This window comes from Neofelis nebulosa, chromosome 1 (assembly GCF_028018385.1).
Source record: "Neofelis nebulosa isolate mNeoNeb1 chromosome 1, mNeoNeb1.pri, whole genome shotgun sequence".
Lineage (NCBI taxonomy): Eukaryota > Metazoa > Chordata > Mammalia > Carnivora > Felidae > Neofelis > Neofelis nebulosa.
Window position 1 is genome coordinate 114,210,661 of NC_080782.1, and position 13,035 is coordinate 114,223,695.

General features: G+C 38.2%; 1 protein-coding gene across 1 annotated transcript in view; it reads right to left on the reverse strand.

Annotated features, from left to right (window-relative positions):
* LOC131517761 (uncharacterized) overlaps window positions 1-13,035 on the reverse strand; it is a 66,664-nt gene that overhangs the window by 21,827 nt on the left and 31,802 nt on the right. Inside the window, exons 3-4 of the mRNA XM_058740358.1 lie at window positions 10,670-10,707; window positions 6,947-6,982 (exon numbers count right to left, since the gene is read on the reverse strand). Of these exons, the coding sequence (XP_058596341.1) occupies window positions 6,947-6,982; window positions 10,670-10,707 (74 nt within the window). The remainder of the gene's footprint in view (window positions 1-6,946; window positions 6,983-10,669; window positions 10,708-13,035) is intronic.

Consider the following 13,035-nt stretch of genomic DNA (forward strand, 5'->3'; position numbering starts at 1 on the left):
TCGAATTTTGTTTATTACTGCAATTCCCAGTATCAAAACAGTGATTTAATCATCAAAACCTGATTCTGCTATTGAGAATGGGAACACAGAGAGATTAAATGACATTTATAAAGTCAAAGAGTCAATAAGCAGCAGAGAGGGGACTCCCACTCAGGTGGCTTAGCTCTGGTACCTATGGCATTCCATCAGGCAACATGGTTTCCAGTTTAAGAAGAGGTCTGAAGAGAAATCTCTAAAAACAAGTTTCTGTAGCCAATGTAAAAGAAATTACTGCCTGTGTTTTCTTCTAGGATCCTTATGGTTTTAGGTCTCACATTTAGGTCTTTAATCCATTTTGAGTTTAATTTTGTGTATGGTGTATGAAAGTAGTCCACTTTCAGTTTCATTCTTTTGCTTCCCCAATACCATGTATTGAGGAGGCAGTCTTTTCTCCTTTGCATATTCTTTCCTCCTTTATCATAGATTTATTGACCATATAATCATGCATTTATTTATGGACTCTCTCTTCTGTTCCACTGACCTGTGTGTTTATTTGTGCCAGTGCCATATAGGTTTGATTACTATAGCTTTGTAGTATAGTCTAAAATCTAGGATTGTGATACCTCCAGATTTGTTCTTCATTCTCAAGACTTCTCTGGCTATATTAAGTCTTTTGGGATACCACAAAAATTTAAGGATTATTCGTTCTAGTTCTGTGAAAAATGTTGTTGTTATTTTGATAGAGATTGCACTAAATCTGTAGATTGCTTTGGGTAGTATGGACATTTTAACAATATTGGGCAGTAGAAACATTTTCCTAGCTGTGTCTCCCAAAGTAAGGGAAATAGAGTAAAACCTTGGTTTGTGAGTGTAATTCATTCCAGAAACATGCTTGTAATCCAAAGCACTGTACATCAAAGCGAATTTCCCCACAAGAAATAATGGAAACTCAGATGATTCATTCCACAACCCAAAAATATTCATATAAAAGTGATTACAATACTGTAATATGATACAAAATAATAAAGAAAATATAAAATATAAAGAAAAATAAACAAGTTAACCTACACTTACCTTTGAAAACCTTTGTGGCTCATGTGAGGGACACAAGAGAAATGAGGGTTACTGTGTAGAACAACTTTCACTATTACTAATGGAGTCATTGCTGTCTACTGGCTCAATGGAATCTTTTTCTTTTTGAGCAACTTTAATAAGGAACCCATCCAATGACACATGCTTTTGCCTCCTTTTGAGGATTTCATGGAAATATGAACTCGCATTGTCATTAAACAGATTCATCGCTCAAACTGCTACAGCCTTATTTGGTGGTGCTCTTCTACAAAATTTTGCACCGTTTCCCTTTTTACACATCTCTCTAATCTCATATGAAGGGAGAGATTCCTCCGACTTTTTCTCCTCCTCCTCTACAAATGAGATACAGACAGAGTCTTCTTATAAAATCTTTCAGTTTCAGCCATTCACATACTTCATCATACTTTTCAATGATTTCCTTCTTAACTTCCACCATAATCATCTCCTTCCTCTTACCTCCTTTCTTTTCAACCTTTTCTGCATGGAGGCCATTGTGTACACTCACACAGATGTTGACTACAGTATAGTATTAATAAGCTCTTGTCATATACTGTATTTAATGAGACTGGCAATAAGGCAGCAGAGGAAAGGGTCTATATCTGCAGGCAGCCTGACCTAGAATGAAGCAAAGCATTCCTAAGCTTACACCTGTATGAAAAAGCAAAGGACTTCCATAGGTGCTTTGAAGTGACAAAAAGTACACTAGTACCAGTTGTGGGCACCTTCCAACATTCTGAAAAATCATGGATTTCTGCCAAATACCACAGCCTGAGACATGCAACTCATATTGCAAGACAATGCTTATTTATCAATTGAAAATCTATTGGAAATGTTTGCTCATCTTGCAGTACACGTGCAAAACAAGTTACTCGCAATCTAAGGTTTTACTGTTAGAGCAAAATTAAACTATTGAGACTACACCAAAATAAAAAGTTTTTGCACACTAAAGGAAAGCATCAACAAAATGACAAGCAACTTATGGAATGAGAGAAGATATTTGCAAATTATCTATTCAATAAGGGGTTAATATCCAAAATACATAAAGAACTTATATACCTCAACACCAAAAACACCACAATAATCCAATTAAAAAATGGGCAGAGGACCTGAAGAGACATTTTTCCAAAGAAGACATACAGATGGCCAATAGACACATGAAGAGACGCTCAACATCAGTAATCATCAGGGATATACAAATCAAAACCACCAGTGAGATGGCACCTAACATCTGTCAGAATAGCTAGGATCAAAAGGGCAAGAAATAACTAGTATTGCCAAGGATATGGAGAAAAAGGAACCCTTGTGCACCACTGGTGGAAAGTTAAATTAGTACAACAACTGTGGAAAATACTATGGAGGTTCCTCAAAAAATTAAAAATAGAACTACCATATGATCCATTAATTCCACTACTGGGTATTTACTTATAGAAAATAAAAGCACTAAATCAAAAAGATGTATGCAGCATTATTTTTATTGCACTATTTTTATTGCAGCATTATTGACAATGGCCAAGATATGAAAGTAACCCAAGTGTCTACAGATTGATGAATGGATAAAGAAGATGTGGTATATGTATGTATGTATGTAAGTGTGTACACACACACACACACACACACACATACATATATTTACAGTAGAATATTACTGAGTCATAAAAAATGAGATCTTGACATTTGCAACAACAAAGATATACCTAGAGTATATAATGCTAAGTGAAATAAGCCAAACAAAGAAAGACAAATACCATATAATTTCACTCATATGTGGAATTTTAAAAAATAAATAAATAAAGGAGGAAATGCACAACAACAAAGACAGACTCTTAAATACAGAGAACAAACTGATGGTTGCCGGGGGGGCAGACGTGAAATAGAAAAATGGAAAAAGGGAGTTAAGAATGTAACTATCATGAGGAGTGCTGAGCAATGTATAGAATTGTTGAATCACTACATTGTACACCCGAAACAAATATAATGCTGTGTGCTAATTATACTTCAATTAAAAATACACATACTTTTAAAGAAATAAATAAAAATTTTTAAAAAGTAAATAAAGGGACACGTGGGTGGCCCAGTTGTTTGAGCATCCAACTCTTGATTTTGGCTCAGAGTATGATCCCAGGGTCATTGGATCCCAGGGTCATTGGTCATTGGGCTCCACAGTGAGCATGGAACCTGCTTAAGATTCTCTCTATCTGCCCATCTCCCCCATGAGCAGTCTCTGTCTCTAAAAAAAAATTAAAAAGTAAAAAATAAATAAAAGGAGATATTTTGGAATTCATTATCTTTACCATGTTAAATCTAATTCTTTCCTCCACAGATATACCTATAATTAATTCAACAACAAAAATTCAGTGTGAATTGAGTGAGCAGACCTGGGTCTAGACCAGAAAGAGCACTGTCCTTTTGCAAACTGAAGTTTTCATTCTTGTAATGAGACGGAGTGTAAGTGTAAGTAATCACCTGAAGGTAAGCAAGGTTCACCAAACATCCAAATCACACAGCTAGTACCTGACTTAGAGGGCTTGAATTCAAGTCCTCAGATTCCAAGTCTAGTAATTTTTCATCCTAAACTTGTCTCTTAAGATATAAATCTCTCTCTCTCTCTCTCTCTCTCTCTCTCTCTCTCTCTTATTCCTGATTACTTGCTTCTTTACTTAAAACTATTACTAAGATACTTCATTTTTTTTCCTTCATCTCTGAATATACATTTTTTGATGTAGGGACACAGAAAGTCCATAGCCCAAAGGCCCGAAAGCCTGGGCTGGAAGGCTGAAATAAAAACAAAAAATAAGAAAATGAGATGGTGGCCCCATAGCATGATAACTGAGGCCCATCTAATAAGAGCAAGAATTCTTCTTGCAAGATCTGGGCAGGTTTTTTAGGTAACATGTCTAAGGATGCTTTCATAACACTAAAGTGGGCACATGTGTGGCTGCCTTCTTCTTAGGGCCTCTGCTCATCCTGGATGCTCTTCAGTTCCTTGTCTTCCTGCATCAGACCTACTCCCAAGCAAGCTTCATCTCTTTAATGGAGACTCTCCTGAACTACCACAATCACTCCTTCCTTTGTACCTGCACAACATCCCATCTCATATTTATATTTATAAGATACCTATAATATTTTATTTCTCTTAAACTGCTACATGTTTGTCTCTGTCTAGAAGACTACCAGTTTCCTACAGTTAGAAACTATATCTCAATCATCTTTCCACCCTTTATGACTAGCCTTTAGCTATTCTTGGGTGTTCTTCCAGAGGTGATAGTTTTCAGTGGCTTATTTGTTCACCAGTTTCCAAATACACATATAGGCTACTTGTCCAGAATTGAAAAGAACAGAGAAGATACACTATAACAACAGTAAAGAGTCTGTATCTGTGATCAACCTGGAGGATTAGAACAGAAACATTCACAGGCAGCAGCATAAGTGAACATTGGTCACTGGTGAAGAAAGTGATAGAGAGATCAACAGTAATCACTCCTGGCATTCATATAGCCCTTGTATTATCCAAAATTCTTTCACATATTTTATTTTCTTTTATCTTTAAAATAATGATATAGTGTAGGGAAAGTACTTATCTACATTTTACAGAGGGTAAAACTGAGAAATAGTGAGATTGAATGACTTATCTATTGTCTATCTATAATCAAGTAAGAACTCAAATTGAATCTCTTGACTCTAGCCCTACGTCCTTATACTACAACATGAATGATATTATTTTGGGCTTATTTATGTATTTAATATATATGATATATGAAATGCACCATACTCATTCTGGTCCTTGAATACACAGAAATAAAAGAAAATTTATAACCCTCAAGAAATTTATAGTTCAAGTTAAAATATAAGCAGGTAACTGCATAATTACACATCAGTGTATTAGGTGTTAATGTTATGGACTAAATGTTTTGTCTCCCCAATACCCAGAACAATTCACATGTTAAAACCTAATCCTCAGGGCACCTGGGTGGCTCAGTCAGTTCAGCATCCCACTTCTGCTCAGGTCATGAGTTTGAGTTCAACTCATGACTCGAACTCATTAAGTTCATAGGTTTGAGCTCAGCATTGGGCTCTGTGCTCATAGCTTGGATCCTGGAGCCTGCTTCAGATTCTGTGTCCCTCTCTCTCTCTCCCCCTCCTCCACTCACTCTCTCTCTCTGTTTCTCAAAAATAAATGTTAAAATTTTTTTTTTAACTTCTCAACAAAACAAAACAAAACACAAAAACAAAAACAAACCCTAATCCCCAACATGATGGTACTTGAAGATGTAGCCTCTGGGAGGTGACTAGGCCATAAGAGTAGAGCCTTCATGAATGAGATTAGTGCCCTTATAAAAGAGACCCAAGAAGGCTCCCTCTCCTCTTTAGCCATGTGAGGACACAGGAAGAAGACAGCCATCTATGGACCAGGAAGTTGGTCCTCATCAGACAACAAATTAGCTGGTGCCTTGATCTTGGACTTCCCAGCCTCCAGAAATAAATTTCTGTTGTTTATAAGTCCCCCTCCCCAAACCCCGCAGTCTCTGGTATTCTGTTACACCAGCCAAACAGACTAATAGAGTTAATAGAGTTAACATAGAAGCATGTTAAAAACATCAAGGTGACTCAAAGGATCATTTAACCAGCCAGGAAGTTTGTTAGGCAAGTAGCCTTGAGGTTGAGGGTGCTGAGAAAAGAAAAAAAAAAAAAAAGCTACCCTGAGAAGCCAATGCTTATAGGACAGGTCTCAGTTAGCTAAGAAAAGAATTAAAAGTAGGTAAAAGAGCATTTGGGACAGAAAAGGCAGAATGTACAAAGGCAGAGCCATGTAAAGAGATGGCACAATCCTTCTGAAAGTTTCTTCCATAAGTTCCTCAAATTGCCACTTCCCTAAAAGGATTAGCTCTCATGTCTAGATCCCTTTTCAATAGAGGACTTATTGCCCCCACTGCTTGGAGAGCTGTCAGGTACCTGTTAGCTGTCAGCCCCTTCAAGAATTGCCTGGGGGATGCCTGGTGGTTCAGTCTGTTGAGCATCCAACTTCAGCTTGTGTCATGATCTCAGGGTTCATAGATTCGAGCCCTATATCAGGTTTTGCGTTGACAGCATGGAGCCTGCTTCAGTTTATCTGTCTCCTGCTCTCTCTCTCTGCCCCTCCCCCCCTCTCTGCCCCTCCCCCTCTCATATTCTCTCTCAAAAATAAATAAACTTTTTTAAAAAATTGCCTCCACTGGAGAGTTTTCATCCAAGGTAATGCCCTTTCCCTATACCTATATCCAATGCTTGATCAACGCAGGAGTACAAATATCTGATCATCTTGGCCAAGCTCAAGACATTTATGAAGGGTCATTTCAGCCTACAGGCTCTCTCTGGTGTTGGCTGAGGCTGTATTTGAGCCCTCATTTCAGTTTCTAATTAAAAACAGATCTTCCATGCCAAGATTAGGACCCGGGCTAGGAGAGAATAGGACCTTCACACAGATACTTTAGATAAGTATCTAAAGTAGAGATCAACAAAAATCCTAAATCCTTAGATCCCTGACAGCCTATAAGGCTGAAAAAGTGCACCCCCACCATCAACAGCTAACACACTCTACTTTTGCAAGAAGAAAATGCAGAGGTCTCCCTCTGAAAGATAATGTTTGCTTCTTTCAGGATATATCCCTATCTCCCAATCAGGTCACTTGACCAATAGCTAAGGTTAACTTTCAGCATAACCAAGCCAAGGACATATTGGGTCCATAAGAGAAGAAAGACAGTATACTTTCTAAACCTGCAGGATTTAGAATCTTAGCAAGGACCTCAAGAGATAGTGCAAAGTCACTTCTCTGCACCTAGCCATCTACTTTGTGGAGAAAGAGAAGTGACACAAGATGGGAATACATATATAGACTCACGAGTAGTGGCAATTGGCTTGGTGGGCTGATCAGGGCCTGGAAAGAAAAAAAATAAGAAAATCGGGGACAAGGAAATTCAGGGTACAGGCATGTGAATGAACATATGGAAGTGGACACAAATTACAAAAACCTTTGTATAATTTTATCAAGCCCACCAAATAGCATCCAACATAGAATAGGTACTAAATAACCACATAGATAGAGCATTGAAATATCCTTCCAAAGGCACAGATGAAATTTCAACTCAGGACCAATGATTTACTAGGATGGGGTATCATCTTCCAAGGTTAGTATATTCTTTGAATCAAAGAATATGGGTCATATTCCCAAACGATAAATATATGAATCTAGGAACTAAGGCATGGAAACAAAAGTTGTCCTCTCATCTTTCCCAGTTCCATGCTTGAATCATTTGTGTGCCCTTTCTATACAACTCTGGGCTCTATGCATTTAAAGATGCTTGTTCTTGGGGCGCCTGGGTGGCTCGGTCGGTTAAGCATCCGACTTCGGCTCAGGTCATGATCTCATGGTCCGTGAGTTCGAGCCCCGCATCGGGCTCTGTGCTGACAGCTCAGAGCCTGGAGCCTGTTTCAGATTCTGTGTCTCCCTCTCTCTCTGCCCCTCCCCTGTTCATGCTCTGTCTCTCTCTGTCTCAAAAATAAATAAACGTTAAAAAAAAATTAAAAAAAAAAAAGATGCTTGTTCTTAAAGAGAGAATACTTGATCCAAAGAATAGAGTATAATCCCATTGTATTATAAATGTTTACTATAGCCTTGGCAGTCAGTCTCCATGTGCCTAGGAACCAGTTGGCAAGAGGAGGAGTAATCGTTTGGGCAGAGTAACTGACCAATCATCAGGTAGAAGCGTTGCTATCCACTTGGTGGTCCACTTGAGCACCTCTTGGTCCTCCCCTTCCCAGTTATTATGGCAAATGGGCAAGTGCAGAAATCTTGTTTTGAGAAGGGCAGGGTGAATGGGGGCTGAGACTACTTAAGCGTGAGGGTATGGGTTACGCCATCAGGTAAACAACTGAGGCCAACAGAAATGCAAGGTGAGAGTGAGGAAAACAGAGAATCAATAGTAGGAGGCATTAAGTGTAAGTTGTGATACTGAGGCCAGCTATAGCATTGGACTACAGTTTGTCTCACTAACATGCTGTTCATACTTTAACCCAGGAAGAGAAGTCAACAGAATCTTAAAGAGCTGCTTCCTAAATGTAATATTGAAATGTGAATCTGAATGGAGCAGGGGGGCAGGCTTTTGTGATCACTGTGCACCATCCAGATGTTCCTTTCTTCCTGTTCCAGCTACTTAGAATTCAGCCAGCAGACATCTAAGTTGTCAGCTCCTCAGGGTTGTCTCAGCTACAGAGAGCCCTCTCAACCATGGGATGCCCTTGCTAAGGATGCCCACATCCGATGACTTATTGATGTGGTAATATTGAGGCCTGCCATCTTACCCCAACTCAGGGCAACTGTGAGGGGCCATTCTACTTCCAGACATCCCTGTGGAATTGACTAAGATTTGTTTTGTGTCTCAGCTGAGCATATCCTTCTTTCCAATTCTGTTGCTTTTCCCAGCCCTCCAGAGGTGCTACCCCAAGAACACTCTATAATAATATTCTATCCTCAAAATTCCATTTCAGAATTTCTCAGTGTAACCCAACCAGCAACAGATGAGAACATCTAGAAAAAGAAATAATTCTGAGCCATTTGTGTACTGGGAAAAGAAAATAACTTTTTATTTCTGAAAGCACTATGGTAGTAAGGTATTAAGGAGCCAAGAATAGAGTTATTTAATGGAACTAGGGAGGGAGTGAAGCTGCCCAAACTTTGTGTTCCTCTACAGTAGATGTTCTGTCAAGATACAGGGGATAAGGAATGGCATGGGGGTAGTAGGAAAGAGAAAAATTGGTCATGTGACCAGCCTTGTATGTTTTGTAGATCTATTGATTATTCTCATGAAGAAGGATGCCCTACAACTCAAGTCTCTGGGTTTCTGCCCAACCAAGATTTGGCAAAAGGCTTTTACTTGGAATACAGAAGAGGCTACCTTGGCTCAGCTCCAAAGTGAGGCCTGCTATTTAGATAGAAATGACATAAGTATGTCCTCTTTTCCCTACTGATAGGTCTCAGAGCAATTGACCCAAGAGGCCCCAGAGACTCAGAGAATCACAAGATCATGAATAAGCAAGTGCAGGAAAGAGTGCAGCTACCGGTGCCTTAAAAGATATTGCAAATAGCCAAATTTCCAGCCCAAATGACCATAACTTTGGCAGACAAATCGAATTCTGAGGGCAGAAGGAAATCTTCAAATGTTTATGTAATTTTGTACAGGGGAAGAGATTGCTGAGTCTAGGAAGGGTGGGGCCCCCCAGGCTAGCTGCCACACTCCAGTGATTACTCTGAGCCTTAATACTTTGGAAATTCACCTTTAAAATTTCTTGTCTGAGTTTTAAGGCACAATAGGCAATTCATTCATTTCCTCCCAGAGGACCTGACACATGTGACTATCTCCTGAGAAAAGCAATTATCACCTCAAGGTGGTCTGCCTGAAACACTCTTCTTTAATACTGATTTAGAGGAAGTGAGCCCATGTGACTGCCTCAGGAGGCTAATCACAAGACTGGGAAACAAGGCACTGTGAACAATTTTTACAATATGCTTCTCAGTGAAGCACACACACAACTTAAAACCCAGCAAATATTTTCATAAATTCTCTCACTTTCATTTATTATTTCCATTATAATTTCTAGGTCAATAGAGTTTCTATCATTTTGTGATGATCATATTTAAACTCATTTCTTTGAGAGTTGAAATTATAATTACTTTCTATTATATATATACCGCACAGCTATTCATACTCAGGTGGCTCCTAGAAAACAACGTATTCTCAATTTGCAAGATAGTATCTTTAGAAGCTATATTGGTGTTTAAAAGGGACATTGAAATGGTGGACCAGGGATTGGGAGAATATGGTTCAGAGTGTTTTTCTCTAGAGGCACATTTCTGCCCATCCTCTTTTCATATGATTCTAGTCCAGAGCTGCCTCCTTCACAAAGTACTCTACACCAACCCAGTCAACCCTCTAGTGTATCTGTGGCTCAGGACACTTGTTCTTTCTTTTGTCATAGTACTTAGTATAGACTGCCTCTCTGTAGGTGTCTCCCCACTCCCTCAAAGACAACTACCGTTCTTCTATGTCTTATATATATTCGACTTAGAGTGACTTTCATATATTAATTATTGTATATGTGTTGTTGAAATGAATCAAAACAATATAATTGTGTTATATAAATAGTTCCTCCAAAAGATAGAAGAATGCAAAATAGGGAGACATATTACCCTTTGTTTGTACTCAGGATTACTGTCTACTCACTAGTTGTAAGCAATTGGCCATAACTATAATTTTTTATCTCAAAATTGAATGCTTGTCTTCCATCTATGTTTTTTAATAGAGACAACACGAAAGATGAAGGTGATAATGTTTGTGAGATGTTCTAAGGTCCTTTTATAAAACTCTTCAGATATTATTTCTTTATTGGGAATAAAAATCAGTTTCTCCTGAAGGAATTCACATCCACAAAAGCAAATGAAAATGTGAGGTTATGGGGGAGTTTATATGTTGGTGATAAATCAAATAAGGCTGAACTATATACTGTGCTAAGAAAATATTAAAGGCCAGATAAGCCAAGAGATTAGATAAAGAAATGTGTTGCATACCTGTGTAGGTGGGAAGCACACCAACAGCAAAGGGCAACCTAGGGGAGAACAGGAAAGCAGTGGTGAATGCCATGTTACAGAACAAAGAGAAGCATTCAAATTAAGAAATAAATAATCATGGAAACGAAAAATGCGCAAGGTGAGCCAAGAACAATTCCAAGGAAGCTGAGTTGTAGGTCAAGCATCCAGGTTGGGATAACAAGGAAACAAACTCTGAGAGAGGAGGAAGAAGTAGAGAGAGGCTTAGGTAAATATTAGTCAACTCAGGAGAGTGAGATCTGACCATGGAAGATAAAAGCTGCTGTTCATCTATTTACCTGCCGAGTTCACTCCAACAAGGTCGCAATATGGAAATCTTTTCAGACAAGTCAACTGCACCCAGCCATTGCAAACAATGCTAAGTCCTAGCAAGAGACAAGTAAATACCATTCAGCTGTCTTTGGGCAAAGGCATACAAAGCTACTGGTGATTTTTATGAAAACCAAAATTTATGTTTTCAGTGATAGAGATAGAAAAAAAAAAAAGTGCCTTAACTTGAATTTGAATCCTAGCTAATTACGCTATACGAGAGACACAAACCCATGCATGAAGACACTTTCTGCAGGATGTTATCATTCTATTGTTTTGTAATTTTCATATAATGGTATGAATCCATTCTTTCCTCCTGCATCTCACTGCAAATCATTCTTCCTCTTATCAGTCTGCACCTCAATCACAAATGAGGCTCAAACAGCAGGAGTCCTCCAGACCTCTCCAAATCCCAGCTTGTTGCTGTTCAATTGGGCATCAGAAGCAGAAGAGCCTGGAAGACAGCAGCTAAAGACAAGAAAGAGATGCAGAGGTTAAGACCCCCGAAGGCCCAGGGGCACCTGGATAGCTTAGTTGGGTGAACATCTGACTTTGGCTCAGGTCAAGATCTAACAATGTGAGTTTGAGCCCCACATCAGGCTCTGTGCTGACAGCTCATAGTCTGGAGTTTGCTTCAGATTCTGTGGTTCCCTCTCTCCACTCTTCCGCTGCTTGTGTGTGTGTGTGTGTGTGTGTGTGTGTGTTTTCTCTCTTTCTCAAAGAATAAATAAACACACACACAAAAATCCTTGGAGGCCCCAATTATTCCCATTTTAAACTGCTGAGATCTATAAAGAGATAATAATTTTCCATTGCACCAAAGTTCATGATAATAAATTGGTGATTACAGAGAAGATCAAAACTAATGACTTTCAACTCCAGGTTCTACATTCTCCTTAGTCAACTCCTGGGCCTAACAGGAATATCTCTCACAGAAATGAAAGCATGATGAAACTTAATATCAGGGAATAAGCTAAATCCATTGCTGACACATTAGTGTTATATAAGTCTAAAGACAATAAACTACGTCTACTTTCCAAAATGGTAGTGTCACTGTGCCTTTATATTTTTGTCCAGATTTTTGTTCCATAGTTATCTGGAACAAAGATCATAACAAGTAAGGTGATTCACAGACTTATAATGATTTCATTTTATTTGATATGTTTGATTGCTAAGTGCTTAAATTAATTGGTATAAAGTTTTTTAAAAAACCGAAAAGGTAAAGAAAAAGAATGGCAAAGAACAGACTGAGATTTGTTATTTCATGTTCTACACAGTATATAAAACTGATTTTACTTCCTCTTCTCAGATCTAACATCCAGATGGTCCTGAGTTAAAAATCTTAAGCATGTTAATCACACCATACATCAAAGAAACAATTATTCAATATTACAGGGCTCCTTCCCACTGACTCAGCAAGCTAATTACCATCACCTATCTCACTACGCAGCTACTACCAGGTTGAAGGCATAAGTGATTAAAGAGCAAAGCATCCAAAAAGTTGACCACCAATGATTTCACTATCTGGAAATATGCCATATGAAAAGATTTCAAATGGCATAAGCTTTCTGATCCAATTTCAACAGGTAATAATGAGCAATTTTGGATAAAGTTGTGTTTCTTAATTTCCCATGTACCTCAAAAGAGACAGCTTTATTATTTTTCCCTTTTTTTTTAGATTTTAGTTTTTTGACTGCTTGAGATTGGAATGGAGTTCTTTCTTAAAAGTCATATCCTATTCTTTATTAAGGAAGCCTAATTACTGCTCCAATATTTGGATTTAGAAAATTTGGGGATTGATGAAAAACAAAATCTTGCCACTTATAAAGTCTCACTATGAATCTGATTCTGTTGGGCACAAGTACATTCAAAAAAATACCATTAGCACATAGAATAAAGTTTAGTTTTAGCCAATGGATTAGTTTATTTGAGAGTAATTAAACTGCCATAAAGTACAAAAACAGGAAAGAAATACTTGGGGTATTGATTTAATCTTAGAATTCACTCTCTACAGTGAA